The sequence below is a fragment of the Rhinichthys klamathensis genome, unplaced genomic scaffold (assembly GCF_029890125.1).
Source record: "Rhinichthys klamathensis goyatoka isolate OS25496 unplaced genomic scaffold, OSU_Roscu_1.1 h1tg000859l_1, whole genome shotgun sequence".
NCBI lineage: Eukaryota > Metazoa > Chordata > Actinopteri > Cypriniformes > Leuciscidae > Rhinichthys > Rhinichthys klamathensis.
This window is the reverse complement of record NW_026607228.1, coordinates 97,045-113,225: the sequence shown is the minus strand read 5'-3', so window position 1 is coordinate 113,225 and position 16,181 is coordinate 97,045. Positions and strand designations below refer to the sequence as shown.

Here is a 16,181-nt window from a genome sequence, read left to right as displayed (position 1 = left end):
GCTTCAGTAAAGTTAGCTTCAGTAAAGTTCAGTAAAGTTCAGTAAAGTTAGCTTCATTAAAGTTAGCTTCAGTAAAGTTAGCTTCAATAAAGTTAGCTTCAGTAAAGTTAACTTCAGTAAAGTCAGCTTCAGTAAAGTTAGCATCAGTAAAGTTAGCTTCAGTAAAGTTAGCTTCAGTGAAGTTCAGTAAAGTTAGCTTCAGTAAAGTTAGCTTCAGTAAAGTTAGCTTCAGTAAAGTTAGCATCAGTAAAGTTAGCTTCATTAAAGTTAGCTTCAGTAAAGTCAGCTTCAGTAAAGTTAGCTTCAGTAAAGTTAGCTTCAGTAAAGTTAGCTTCAGTAAAGTTAGCTTCATTAAAGTTAGCTTCAGTAAAGTTAGCTTCAATAAAGTTAGCTTCAGTAAAGTTAACTTCAGTAAAGTCAGCTTCAGTAAAGTCAACTTCAGTAAAGTTACCTTCAGTAAAGTTAGCTTCAGTAAAGTCAGCTTCAGTAAAGTTAACTTCAGTAAAGTCAGCTTCAGTAAAGTCAGCTTCAGTAAAGTTAACTTCAGTAAAGTCAGCTTCAGTAAAGTTAACTTCAGTAAAGTCAGCTTCAGTAAAGTTAACTTCAGTAAAGTCAGCTTCAGTAAAGTCAGTTTCAGTAAAGTTAGCTTCAGTAAAGTCAGCTTCAGTAAAGTCAGCTTCAGTAAGTTAGCTTCAGTAAAGTTAGCTTCAGTAAAGTTAGCTTCAGTAAAGTTAGCTTCAGTAAAGTTAGCATCAGTAAAGTCAACTTCAGTAAAGTTAGCTTCAGTAAAGTTAGCTTCAGTAAAGTTACCTTCAGTAAAGTTAGCTTCAGTAAAGTTAGCTTCAGTAAAGTCAGCTTCAGTAAAGTTAGCGCTTCAGTAAAGTTAGCGCTTCAGTAAAGTTAGCTTCAGTAAAGTTAGCTTCAGTAAAGTTAGCTTCAGTAAAGTTAGCTATAGTAAAGTTAGCTTCAGTAAAGTTAACTTCAGTAAAGTTAGCTTCAGTAAAGTTAGCTTCAGTAAAGTTAGCGCTTCAGTAAAGTTAACTTCAGTAAAGTTAGCTTCAGTAAAGTCAGCTTCAGTAAAGTTAGCTTCAGTAAAGTTAGCTTCAGTAAAGTCAGCTTCAGTAAAGTTAGCTTCAGTAAAGTCAGCTTCAGTAAAGTTAGCTTCAGTAAAGTCAGCTTCAGTAAAGTCAGCTTCAGTAAAGTCAGCTTCAGTAAAGTTAGCTTCAGTAAAGTTAGCTTCAGTAAAGTCAGCTTCAGTAAAGTCAGCATCAGTAAAGTTAGCATCAGTAAAGTTAGCTTCAGTAAAGTTAGCTTCAGTAAAGTTAGCTTCAGTAAAGTTAGCTTCAGTAGAGTTAGCTTCAGTAGAGTTAGCTTCAGTAAAGTTAGCTTTAGTAGAGTTAGCTTCAGTAGAGTTAGCTTCAGTAAAGTTAGCATCAGTAAAGTTAGCATCAGTAAAGTTAGCTTCAGTAAAGTTAGCTTCAGTAAAGTTAGCTTCAGTAGAGTTAGCTTCAGTAGAGTTAGCTTCAGTAGAGTTAGCATCAGTAAGGTTAGCTTCAGTAAAGTTAGCTTCATTCATTGAGAGAAAATGTGCGCCTTTTGGGTTTGTAGTCTTTGTAATTACGTATTTTCACAGTCTTATACCTCAACAGTTTTACATCAAACTGCGACTCCCTTGACTTTAAAATGTATCTTTTAAATTGACAAACATCATATGTATAATTCAGGACACAATTCAAACGAGATCAAAATATTTGTTGTCTCTCGCCATTGACTACCAATTGACTACGGAAGGGGAGGGACTTAGGCTCTATTGAATTGAATAAGCCCCGCCTTCTAAATAAAACAGCCAATCGCTGATTGGGAAAGTCACTGTGTGCTTAGGACTGCACATGATTGATGTGATTGGCACCTGTGATGCTGTTCCCCTCCACGCTGATGTGCTCGAGGCTTCTCGCTTCCACCAGGCGCTCGGGGAAAACCGTCAGCTTGTTTTTGGAGAGGTTGATGTTGACCAAGTGCTCCATGCCTCCGACGGCCTCTGGCAGCTTCGTGAGGACGTTTCCCTGCAGGTCCAGCTCTACAAGAAGAAAACACACACACACACACACATGCATATATGCTCATCATGTGATCTACAGGGGCAACTCGAAAAATTAGAATATCGAGCAAAAGTTCATTTATTTCAGTAATTCAACTTAAAGGTGAAACTAATATATTATATAAACTCATTACATGCAAAGTGAGATATTTTTAAGCCTTTATTTGTTATAATTGTGATAATTATGGCTTATAGATTATGAAAACCCCAAATTCAAAATTAGAATATTGTAAAAAGGTTTTCATAAGCTCAAAATTAATCAAAATAATTTCATCAAAATTATAACAAATAAACGCTTGAAATATCTCACTTTGCATGTAATGAGTCTATATAATATATTAGTTTGACCTTTAAGTTGAATTACTGAAATAAATTAACTTTTGCACGATATTCTCATTTTTCGAGTTGCACCTGTACATCTATCAGAGCTGGGCTGGTGTATTCTGTGCAACGCTAGAAACCGGTCCACAACTCCCATGAAGCATTGCAAATGATGCAACCACTGCAAGTCACTCTGAAACAGCTTGATGTGGAGAATATTTTGCAACTACAGATGTTTTAAGTCTCTTCTGCTGCACGAAAGCTGCATTTATTTGATCAAAAATACAGTAGAAATATTATTACAATGCAAATCAGCTGTTTTCTATGTGAATATACAGTAAAGTGTAATTTATTCCTGTGACCAAAGCTGAATTTTCAGCATCATTACTCCAGTCTTCAGTGTCACATGATCCTTCAGAAATATCTGAATCTAATATGATTTGATTAAAAATTAATGATCAGTTGACTTGAAAACAGTTGTTTTTACAGTTGATACATTTTATTTTTCAGGATTCTTTGATGAATAGAAAGTTCTAAAGAACAGCGTTTATTTGAAATATAAACTTTTGTTACATTATAAACGTCTTTACTGTCACTTTTGATTAATTTAATGCATTCTTGCTGAATAAAAGTAGGCTATTTATTTTCTTTTTTTAATCTTACTGAGCCAAAAGCAGTGCAAGTCAATATTTTTGTACCGTTGTTTAATGAATCACTTCGCAATGCTTCAGAATGTAGAGTTTGAATCTGTTTAATAATATAATTATTTGATTGAATTTTTTATTTTGAACAAATGTTTCGTAATGTGAAGCTGTTTTTCTGCTGATGTCAGAATAATTCATCAGTGTATACGAAAGACTTCACTGTATTAACCACATATATAGTCCTAGTATTAATTCCAGCAGTGATGACTGCAGTATGTCGCCTGGAGTCTCACCTCGTAACTGTGTAAAGGTGAGGAAGAACTTGCTGCTCAAGGCTTTGATGTGGTTGTTGGCCAGAGAGATGGTGTGTATGGTGTGTGTGCAGCTGCGCATCATCCTGAAGACGCCGTCAGGGAAACTAACAAGACCACAGTCGGACAGATCTAGAGGAGAAAACAGAAGCTGGTTCAGACTCGGACTGTGTGAATATGAGATTTAGTTGTTCCTCTGAATATCAACAACACGCTGCCATTGTGCAATCACTCACAAATCACGGCAAATACTATCAGAATGCCGTAATTTGGAGGCACTTGATGTGTGTGTGTGTGTGTGTGTGTTTAATCAGAGGTTCACAATGCTGCTGATTACGACGTGACTTTATTTACTCTTGACATTAAATGATTGATACGATGACACTTGATCGATTGGAAAATGGTCAGAAGAATGAAGTGATTTACAGGAGCTTCCCAAACACAACGGCACCATCTACTGCCGAACCAGCCAATCAGAACAGTAAGTATATTATTTTGTATTTATCAGTATGTAAAAGCATTAGTGTGACTTTCTTTGGATTTCAATCTTTTAGATGCCAGAGACCCCAAAATATGATCTTCCTCATGGAGGGACTCGCGTCCTGAAATCTAAGTCAATTTATACCCAACTTATGCTATGAAAAAAATTATAATAATTTTTTTTTAAATTATTTGGAAAATATTCAATTACATTATTATACTTTCTGTTGTTTTTCTCTACCCACTATTGAAATGTACTGTTACAGCTATTTCTTACATAAATGTATCAATTCATTTTAATCAATCTTTTATGTACTGTTATATGTATTTAATTTTTTTAAATCAATTCAATCATTTTTATTTGTAGTTATATCTATTATTTTATTTATTTAAATATATATATTAATTCATTTTAATCAGTTTTTATTGTACTGTTATATCTATTATTTTTTTCTATTTAAATACATTTCTTTATTTATTCATCAATTTTAATTTTTTTAATGTATTGTTATTTGTATTTTTTCAAGTAATCAATTTTTAATGTACTGTCATATTTATTACTTTGTTTAAAATGAATGAATAAAGTAATACATTGTGCACATATACATTACATGACAGTAAAATGTATTAATTGAATGAAAAATAAATGGATTTAAATATAATAGCAGTACATTAAAATTGTTTAAAATGTATGAACATGTAAATAAATCAATAATTTTAATGTACTGTTATATGTATTATTTATTCATTCATTAATTTTAATGTACTGTTATGTAATCAAATTTATTTATTTATTAATTTCAATCAATTTTAATGTAATATGTATTGTTTTATTTAAATCAAATATGTATTTATTCATTCATGTTAATCATTTTTTATCCTTTATTTCTACGTACCCCTATAGCAGTCCCTTGAGGTGGACGGACCCCAGCTCTAACGGACATCAGGAGTTATGCATGCGTTTAGAAGAGCTGACAAGGGTATAAACATGAAAACAAAATTCCTATGAGATATGATTTATCAGTCGGACGGTGTCGCACCCAGCGAGTCTCTGCCCTCCTCCATGGTGGCGTTGACCCTCCTGGCCACCTTCGCCACGGCCTCCGCCATCCGGTTGGGTTCAGGTGTGATGATCTGAGGAGGGATTGGTGGATCAGTGGACTGTGATCTGAGCTGTGATTGGTGGGTTCAGGAGTGATCTGAGCTGTGATTGGTGGGTAACTCACAGGTGCACAGCAAGTCACAGTAATGAGCCACGGACAGCCACTTCCTGCCAGAGCGCACAAACATGCAGTGACATCAGAAATATGAACATAATATATGTGTTTGTATGCAGAATTTATAAAGCCCAAAACAACTCATGCTGTCAAATCGATTAATCACATCTAACGTACAAGTTTTTGTTTATAGGCCTATAGCTAATATATGTGTGGAAATATTTTATTATGTATACTATATATATATATGACACACACACAAATATATAAATATATGGATACATATATGGGTATATGTATGTATATTAAGCACATACACACACACACACACATATATATATATATATATATATATATATAGTATAAATAGGCTATAATAAAATATATCCACACATATATTATATAAACAAAAACTTGTAAGTTAGATGCAATTAATCGTGATTAATCGATTAGACAGCATGAGTTGTTTTGGGCTTTATAGTTCTGGAAGTTGAAGAATATGCTCAGACAACTCATAACATAACATATATATATATATACTCTGATTGTGTATATGTACATTTCTGAAATATATAACAGACAGTCATCTCTGATAACAGATCACTGTAAATTGTAATGTGGACTCTGTAAAGCTGCTTTGAAACAATGTGTATTGTGAAAAGCGCTATACAAATAAATGTGAATTGAATTGAATATATATATTTATTTATTTATTTATTTATTTATCTTTTATTTATTTATTTCTATGTTTATTCCTATGTTGTTTGAGCATACTCTTCAACTTCCAGAATTATAAAGCCCAAAACAACTCATGACACGGAAAAAATGTAAAAGGTAATATAGAAAAATATCATCATTGGCCAACAGAGTTTTTAATAGAGAAAAATTACATCTGCTAAAACAAATGTGACGACAATCATGTCTCGCCCTGATACTTTTCCCAACATACTTTCGTCCTAAAAACACAGTTCAACATTTCAATTAAAATATACCTTCATCTTCATTTCAAAGTGTAATGTATTTAAATGTGCAATTATGAGCAAAAGCCAAGCATTCAAAGCCTCAAACAGCTGAACAGACAAATATAGAAACACATGACGTTATTAATAGCACGAGCATTTCTGAACCTGAACGAACATTACCATATTATTTAATGTTCCATCACAAATATTAACTGGCTTTATGGACTGCAGTATTATCGACGAATGACGTCATGCCATTCATCAACTAAAGGAATACGTAAAAAAAAGTAAGAATACGAACACATTCAAATCTGTTAAGTAAAGCAGACTGATCGTCTAGAGCGGGTATTAAACCCTCACATTCAGACATGCGATGCTGTCTCACCGTCTCCATTCACCGGACAGACGACTTAGTTTAGTTATAAAGTGTGTAAGTTTATGTTCTGTTCTGTAATGCGAGAGCGAGCAACAACCATAGGCAACAACATGCCGAGTTGCCGACTACCAATGCCGGCTTCCGCTACAACTGTCGTAAAAACGCGTGCCAGATTGCTTTACGGCAGCACAGCACGAGCTGTGAAAGATATGTGAAAGACAACTTTTCAGCTCTGAAACTACGGTGTTTGCTTGCCTTTTACACTAGTTTATCAGGTTTTCGACTTCGTTATTTAGTGTAGTATATTAAGAAACAATTTTAATTCAATGAGAATTATTATTTTTTGCATAACATTCTGAAAAATGTAGCCTAAACCATAGGCTATTCTAAGTGTATTTTTTACCCAGGTTCCACAAAATGAAAACATCACTTTGTATACCTACATTTTTAATGCTGTCCTTGCAAATTACATTTAACTTCTTGTAGAAATGCAAAAAACTGATCCCTACAACTTCTAAAGCCCTGAACATTAACATGCATGGTTTATTTTATCATTACATGTTTATATAACATGTTTGTTTTATAGGATACATTATTCTCTCATAAAAATAGAAATCAATGCTTGTTATCATCCTATATAATTACTAATTTTAAATATAAAATGCACATTTCTGGAACCAAACTCAAAAGTCACTTAAATATGTTAAAGCAGAGCACATTTCTACATTAATAGAAGTTAAATAGGTTTGTAAATTGGCACATCTGTCATATTTAGCCCATAAATATTAGTAATAACTCTAATTTAGTTAAACCAGCTGTTAGTTGAGAGCTAAAACACACTGTACGTACCGTTTCCCCCTTAATCTGATCCCATTCTGGAACGTCCCTGCCGGATCAGGACCTTTATTGGGAACAACGGCTGGTGATTGTGTTGAACCCGTGACCCCGTGACCCCTGTGACCCCGAAGACAAAAACCCCATAGTCCGAGTTCTAGAAATCAGGATGAGTTTGTTGAGTCGTTCTCTCTGGATGTTGAATATGAAGTCACATCACTTCTCTCCAGCTCTCTGTTAGAGAAACACACGATTGACATTGAGGCCTTTAGAAGAAAAGATGTTATAAGGATTTTGTAGTGAATTATTTAAAAAACGTTTTGACACAATAAAACCTTTGGGGAAAAACTCACAGGAAGAAGTTGCTTTTAATGGCTTATATTATATTTTAGGAGATATATAAAAGATTTCAGCTGAATAATATACAATTACAATTAATTTGTAAAAATAATATATTAACTTTGTTTTATTTACATAAATGTCAAGACTTTATTTATTTGTTTTGATATATAGATAGATAGATAGATAGATAATGTAGATAGATAAATAGATAGATAGATAGATAGATAGATAGATAGATAGATAGATAGATAGATAGATGATGGATGGATAGATAGATAGATAATAGATAGATGGATAGACAGATAGATAGATAGATAATGCATAGATAGATAGATAGATAGGTAGATAGATAGATAGATAGATAGATGATGGATGGATAGATAGATAATAGATAGATGGATAGACAGATAGATAGATAGATAATGCATAGATAGATAGATAGATAGATAGATAGATAGATAGATAGATAGATAGATAGATAGATAGATAGATAGATAGATAGATAGATAGATAGATAGATAGATAGATAGATGATGGATGGATGGATGGATGGATGGATGGATGGATAGATAGATAATAGATAGATGGATTGACAGATAGATAGATAGATAGATAGATAGATAGATAGATAGATAATAGATAGATAGATAGAAGATGGATGGATAGATAGATAATAGATAGATGGATCGACAGATAGATAGATAGATAGATAGATAGATAGATAGATGGATGGATGGATGGATGGATGGATGGATGGATGGATGGATGGATGGATGGATGGATGGATGGATGGATGGATGGATGGATGGATGGATGGATGGATAGATAGATAGATAGATAGATAGATAATAGATAGATGGATGGATGGATAGATGGATAGATAATAGATAGATGGATGGATAGATAGACCGATACTTATTTATATAAATGATTCAGAAAAGAACAGTTTAAAAGCCTTCAGGCAAATACTTTTATTTCTTTTAGCAAAAATAGCATTGGCTAATCTCCAATTTTTATCCAAAGATTCATATATTATATTTACATAAATATCAAGGCTTTATTTATGCATTATTTACAATAAATATTTACATAGATTCTCCACCACATGGTGCAATTGTAAATACATAGACAGTGCTTGAGATCTTAATAATCCATTTTACAGTTTTCACGATTGATCATCATTTGCAGGAAATTCCAGAAGATGCAAAAGGAGAGAATCTTTTTCTTCACTTCTTCTTTTTTTAGTTTTTTTGAGGGGAATTGGGAACCCTAATATACCTCAACAGGTAAGTGTTGCGTTTCCTTCTCTTTTTAATGTCCTAACATGTTATATATAATATTGTTAATGTTAATGGACAATGTTGCTCGGCTCTCACAGGCTCTACTTCACGTCCTAACATGTTGTGGATAATGTTGCTCGGCTCTGGATCTCCACTGGAACTCCTGCTGATGAAGCTCTTCCTATACAGGATCGTCTCTCTTTTTGAAGTCCTAACATGTTGTGGATAACGTTGCTCTGGATCTTCAGCTCGACTCCAGCCTGAAGATCTGATGAAGATCTGATAAAGATCGTCTCTCTTATGAAGATCTGATGAAGATCTGATAAAGATCTGATAAAGATCGTCTCTCTGATGAAGATCTGATGAAGATCTGATGAAGATCTGATGAAGATCTGATGAAGATCGTCTCTCTTATGAAGATCTGATGAAGATCTGATGAAGATCTGATGAAGATCTGATGAAGATCGTCTCTCTTATGAAGATCTGATGAAGATCTGATGAATAAAGATCGTCTCTCCTGAAGAATATCGTCGATCTGATGAAGATCTGATGAAGATCGTCTCTCTTATGAAGATCTGATGAAGATCTGATGAGGATCGTCTCCCCTTAAGAATATCGTCGATCTGATGAGGATCTGATGAAGATCTGATGAAGATCTGATGAGGATCTGATGAAGATCTGATGAAGGTCGTCTCTCCTGAAGAAGATCGTCGATCTGATGAGGATCTGATGAAGATCTGATGAAGATCTGATGAGGATCTGATGAAGATCTGATGAAGGTCGTCTCTCCTGAAGAAGATCTGATGAGGATCTGATGAGGATCTGATGAAGATCTGATGAAGATCGTCTCTCCTGAAGAAGATCGTCGATCTGATGAAGATCTGATGAGGATCTGATGAAGATCTGATGAGGATCGTCTCTCCTGAAGAAGATCGTCGATCTGATGAAGATCTGATGAGGATCTGATGAAGATCTGATGAAGATCTGATGAGCATCTGATGAGGATCTGATGGATCTGATGAGGATCTGATGAAGATCTGATGAGGATCTGATGAGGATCTGATGAAGATCTGATGAGGATCTGATGAGGATCTGATGGATCTGATGAGGATCTGATGAAGATCTGATGAAGATCGTCTCTCTGATGAGGATCTGATGAAGATCTGATGAAGATCGTCTCTCTGATGAGGATCTGATGAGGATCTGATGAGGATCTGATGAAGATCTGATGAAGATCGTCTCTCCTGAAGAAGATCGTCAATCTGATGAAGATCTGATGAGGATCTGATGAAGATCTGATGAAGATCGTCTCTCCTGAAGAAGATCGTCGATCTGATGAAGATCTGATGAGGATCTGATGAAGATCTGATGAAGATCTGATGAGCATCTGATGAGGATCTGATGGATCTGATGAGGATCTGATGAAGATCTGATGAGGATCTGATGAGGATCTGATGAGGATCTGATGAGGATCGTCTCTCCTGAAGAAGATCGTCGATCTGATGAAGATCTGATGAGGATCTGATGAAGATCTGATGAAGATCTGATGAGCATCTGATGAGGATCTGATGGATCTGATGAGGATCTGATGAAGATCTGATGAGGATCTGATGAGGATCTGATGAGGATCTGATGAGGATCTGATGAGGATCTGATGAAGATCGTCTCTCCTGAAGAAGATCGTCGATCTGATGAAGATCTGATGAGGATCTGATGAAGATCTGATGAAGATCTGATGAGCATCTGATGAGGATCTGATGGATCTGATGAGGATCTGATGAAGATCTGATGAGGATCTGATGAGGATCTGATGAGGATCTGATGAGGATCGTCTCTCCTGAAGAAGATCGTCGATCTGATGAAGATCTGATGAGGATCTGATGAAGATCTGATGAAGATCTGATGAGCATCTGATGAGGATCTGATGGATCTGATGAGGATCTGATGAAGATCTGATGAGGATCTGATGAGGATCTGATGAGGATCTGATGAGGATCTGATGAGGATCTGATGAAGATCGTCTCTCCTGAAGAAGATCGTCGATCTGATGAAGATCTGATGAAGATCTGATGAGGATCGTCTCTCTGATGAAGATCGTCTCTCTGATGAAGATCTGATGAAGACGTGGGTGGGTCACAGGCATCCACACTCCTCCACCAGCATGTCCTCGTGGTGTCTCAGGAGGAGTTCCCCGTTCTCGTAGTAGAGCATGCTGAGCGGACTCATCTTGGTGGGCGCGCAGCACGCAGCCGGAGCTCTGCTGGGATGATAATACTTCAGCAAACTCTGAGGAGAAGCACATGGACACCAGCGTTACTGCACCATCATTCAAGGATACATTCTTATTTTAAATTCACTTAAAGTTTTAGTAATTTTGCTGTCATTTTATTAATTTTAATTTCAATTTTAATTTGAATATTTCAAGTTCAACTAAATGACAATGAGAAATGTTGCCTTGGCATCTAGAGAAATAAAATAAGTTTAAGTTTTTTATATTTTTATATTCAGTTAACATTTATTTCAATTTACGAAAATGTTTTTTAATGTCATTTTATTTCATTTTCAGCTACTAATATGAAAATTAGAAATAATTTTAAGGTTTTTTATATTTGCTTTTATTTCAAGTAACACATTTTTTGCAATTTTATTTAGTTTTAGTTTGTTATTTTTTTTATTTATTTTTTTACTTTAGTGAACATTTGTTTTATTTCAAGTAATGAAAAAAATGTATGTAACTTATTTCAGTTTTAGTTTTATTTAGAAATGTTGCTGAAATAAAATATTTTTTGGTTAACATTTTATTATTTTAAGTGACACTTTTTTATGTACTTTTTTATTTCAGTTTTAGCGTAGTTATTTTAGTACTGAAATGAAATTGAGAAGTAAGATGTTTTTTTTATAAATATTTTAATTTATCTCAAGCATTGAAAGTTTATTCAATTGACATTTTTGATGTCATTTTTATTTCAGGTTTTTAACACTGAAATAAAAATGAGAAATAAGATGTTTTTTTAATATTTAAAGTTTATTATTTACTTAAAAAAGCTAAATGAAAAATGAGAAAATTTGCCTTGGCATTGGCAACAAACACTTTTCAACATTTAATTTTATTTCATTATATTTCAAGTAATGAAGATATGTTATGGTTTCAGCTAAGGATAACACCCTGTTTTGCAGAGTTTACTGTACTCTTAATGCTGGTTTCAGTTCGAAAGCTTCAGCGCGAGCAGTGTAACGCCCTCACCTGCATGTACGCGTGGTTGGTGGGATGAAACTCTTCTCCCAGAGGATTCGGGCAGCTTCCCTCGCACCGGAACGCGTTGTACTTCTTAGGGAAAACGATCCACGATCCCCATCCGATCTGATTGAAGTCCACATGCATGTCGACTCTCCTGCACATCGAGCTCCTGTCCGCCGAACTCTTGACCAGCTCCGGGTTCCTCATGGGTTGACCTCGGCGACCCCTCCTGCTCTTGTGCATCTTCTCTCTCCGTATCTCCTTTCCTTCGGTGTTGAATAAGAACTTGGACTTCTCAGCCGTGTGGAGGAGACTGGCTTTATCCGGTTCTCCCAGTTCAGAGCTGGTCTGTGAGAATATTAGCAGCATTGCTCTGTGACGGATGCCGTCGAGATGCTTAGGCCCGTTTTGAAGAATCCTCACGGCTCTTTTCGCCTTCACGCGCCGTTTCTCGGAGAGCTTCGGACCGATCCAGTCTAGAAGCAGGTGTGTGACGTTATAGACCCTCCAGTTATGGGAGACGCCCATCAGAGAGGATCCTGACAGCTGGCCCAGGGACTGGTCTTCCAGACAGAATTGGTGCTGGTTGCACGGGACGTCATGCTGGTGTCTGATCTCCACTGTGATGTTCGTTTGAAGCGTTTCTCTGGGAATTCGGATCCGCAGCTCCGCGGACTGGATCTGGCGTTCGGAAAGCACAGAGGAAAGGTCGAAGTGTGTGATGTAGTGCCTGTCTTGATTGATCACACCTGGAAAAAGACGATGAGAAAATGTGAATCACATGCAAATGACAAAATACATTATTTCCATTTCATTCATTTCCATTTATACACTCTCAAAAACGCTGGGTTGTTTTTACCCAAATTTGGGTCAAATATGGACAAACCCAAATATTGCATTAAAAATGTAATTAAAATTTTTAACCCAACTTCAACTTTCACTTTCAACTGTAATTTTTCTTATTACATTTTTAACCCAACATTTGGGTTTGTCCATATTTGACCCAAATTTGGGTTGAAACAACCCAGCATTTTTTAGAGTGATAAAGTTCAACTTTTATCCCTTTGCTTATGTGTGACCACAAAACCAGTCGCATGGGTTAATTTGTGGCAATAGCCAACAATACATTGTATGGGTCAATATTATTGACATTTATTTAATTCACATTTATTTGTATAGCGCTTTTCACAATACACATCCTTTCAAAGCCGCTTTACAGAAAAGTCCACATTACAATTAAGAGTGAGTTTTTATGCCAAAAATCATTAGGATATTAAGTAAAGATCATGTTCCGTGAAGTTATTTTGTAAATTTCCTACCGTAAATATATCAAAAATGTATTTTTGTGAGTGGATGCACTAAAATCGCGAACAAAAATGTACAACTTTAAAGGCGATTTTCTCAATATTTAGATTTTTTTTTGCATCCTAAGATTCCAGATTTTCAAATCGGCCAAATATTGTCCCATCCGTATCCGTATCCTAACAACCACACATCAACGGAAAGCTTATTTATTCAGCTTTCAGATGATGCATTGATCTCAATTTCCAAACATGTACCCTTACGACTGGTTTTGTGGTCCGGGGTCATTGTGATCAACTGTTGGTGAGATTCACACAGTTTAATCACAGGCTCTTTTGATGTTGATTTTTCTCCAGGGATGAATGGCTCTCTGTAGTGCACACAAACCTAAAGGTAATGAGGTGATTTGTGCCAGCTGAACACACACACTTTGATCCTCGTGTGTGTGAGGCTCTTGTCCAGTCGAGTGTATTAGGCCTGCTGTACATTTACATTAAAATTGCTAATTGCTTTGGTTTATCTAATAAGTGTTCCTGGCTGTTTAATAGCTCTGCCGTTCAACATCAGTCTAGTTCAAATAATCATTAGAGGACTTCTTTAATATTGGGGTCATCTTCGAATTTGCACACATTTCTGGAAGCATTGAACTTTAATATATTTGGCTTGGTTTGTCAATAATAATATCAATTATTATCATTATTATTTAGAATCTTTGTTATATTTTTCTTGTTGCAGTCTAATGTTTATTCAGTTTATTCTAAATAATTTATTTTAAGCAATCATTAGACTGCAACAAGAAATGAAAATGTTTTTTTAATATTTTTCTTGTTGCAGTCTAATGATTAATCTGTTTATTCTAAATCATTTATTTTAAATACTCATTATATTGTAACAATAAAATATAACATTTGAGATAATAATAATTTAAAATATGTATTATATTTTTCTTGTTGCATTCTGTTTATTCTAGACAATTATTTCTAATTCAATTGAAATAATAATGCTACAATGACCATATAATACATATTTTAAACAATAATAATATCATACATTTATTTAAATCGATTAAAATGTTACACATAACTTATTACTGTTGTTGTTGACAAACCAAGACAAGTATATTAAAGTGCAATGCTTCCAGAAATGTTGTTAAATTTGTTATTAAACGAGCATGAATGAGGATGAAGTTTGAATATCGACAAGCTTTTGATTTTTATAAGCCTTTTATTTTCTCCCTCCTATAGCACATTAAATCTTTATATAGGCTTAAATAAGATTAGCAATAGCTAAATATTAGAAACCACAATCAATTAGTCAAAGGTGTGCACCGCATCAGTCTCATTTCTTGAATTATTATTCCGCATCAGCAATCTGATTAAAAAGCGCACAGTACCGATCTGATATTAAGTTGATCGTAATGGAGAGGCCAGGCAGTGCGACTGTAATCCCTTCAGAACAAACACCGAAACCCATCGTTTAACACCTCCAGAACTCGTGCTCGGAACCCGGAGCTCCTAATCTAATCAGACGACGTGTGAAAAAGAGCCGAGGAGGGTGATGTTGATTTGGGTTTAACAACTGATTTGTGTAAGGATGTCTGGCGAGGGTCTAATCCACATCAGCTTTGCGCAGAGCATTAGTCCTGGACTTATTCACCAGCAAGTGAGATGTGGATTGAAGGTGTCTGGCACTGAGATTTGACAGCCAGGAGCCACCGAGACCCCCAACAAAAGAGCCTGAGTTTGCACCTCGGCGCGCAATCTCCCGTTTTTTAATGCAAAAAATAAATTCATAGCATAATCTAAGCATTAAGTGAATCAAATCTTACTCTTTGATAGGATGCTCTTGATGGTGTCCGCGTGCTCGTGCTCCATGCTCTCCACGGGCCGCGTCTGGTTGAGTCTGAAATGCCTGTAGAGGTGCATCATATATGTGGGTAAATGATACCGATGGCTTCGGTCCGCTCTGGATGAGTGAAGTGACATATTCCTTGCGCCATGTTTTCCAAATACTCCAATAAGCAGAAGTTGGTAGCAGGCCAGGCGCAAAGCTCCGTGCGCAATCATGATGGACTGAAGTCAGAATGACAGGTCGAGGGGTCCAGGAGAGCTTATATACCCCCCTCCCTCTGGCCCTCTGCATATTTAACAAGTAGCAGAGGACATTAAAGGAAATTGACATGCCATGACAGCTCATCATCTATTCATGTGGTAATGCGGCGCATATTTTACAATGAACAATTAAAACACCTTGCGCCCGGTGACGTCACCAAAGTTGTTTTGCCCTTTGAAGACTGTAATGGCACTTTCACTGCACGAACTCAAGCCAAGGCGTCAGATACATGTGTGTCTCTCTCTACTCTTATCAAATGCATAAAACATAACATTTATATACTGATAGACTCAAAATAAATGTCATTTGCATGTCTTATTTTGATGTGAGGCTCTCTTGGTTCAGATCATTGTCATCGCCACTGACCTTACAGGCTTAACTTGCTTAAATTTGGAATAATTTTTTTTAAAGTGAATTTCAAGTTATGAGTTATATATATATATATATATATATATATATATATATATATATATATATATATATATATATATATATACATAACTTTTTTGCAATTTTGCATATGCCTTATTTGATCAGTATTGGTATTTATTAGGCTACTAACTAGTATAAAAGTTAATCTTTTACAGCAGACTTAGACTTTGGCAAAAAATAAAAAATGTAAGGCAGTTTCAATATATATAATAATATAATTGCTAACATAAAA

At 35.3% G+C, this 16,181-nt stretch overlaps 2 protein-coding genes across 3 annotated transcripts; both read right to left on the bottom strand.

The window, feature by feature from the left end:
- Positions 1 to 1,877: 1,877 nt before the first annotated feature.
- Positions 1,878 to 6,500, bottom strand: lrrc20 (leucine rich repeat containing 20). The gene is made up of 4 exons (XM_056243877.1): positions 6,419 to 6,500; positions 4,895 to 4,988; positions 3,357 to 3,506; positions 1,878 to 2,077 (listed from the first exon to the last, which is right to left on the bottom strand). Exons 1-4 carry the CDS (start codon positions 6,425 to 6,427, stop codon positions 1,878 to 1,880), a joined length of 453 nt encoding a protein of 150 aa, XP_056099852.1. The 5' UTR covers positions 6,428 to 6,500.
- Positions 6,501 to 10,665: 4,165 nt separating this feature from the next.
- Positions 10,666 to 15,787, bottom strand: ndr2 (nodal-related 2). 2 transcript variants are annotated; one of them, XM_056243876.1, is made up of 4 exons: positions 15,234 to 15,787; positions 12,110 to 12,852; positions 10,990 to 11,151; positions 10,666 to 10,742 (listed from the first exon to the last, which is right to left on the bottom strand). In XM_056243876.1, the coding sequence occupies exons 1-3, from the start codon at positions 15,469 to 15,471 to the stop codon at positions 10,999 to 11,001; spliced, it is 1,134 nt and encodes a 377-aa protein (XP_056099851.1). In that variant the 5' UTR covers positions 15,472 to 15,787; the 3' UTR covers positions 10,666 to 10,742; positions 10,990 to 10,998. The 2 variants fall into 2 exon arrangements, with proteins under 2 accessions (XP_056099851.1, XP_056099850.1); XM_056243875.1 differs by lacking the exon at positions 10,666 to 10,742 and having other exon boundaries at positions 10,913 to 11,151; positions 15,234 to 15,785.
- Between the last annotated feature and the right edge of the window lie 394 nt (positions 15,788 to 16,181).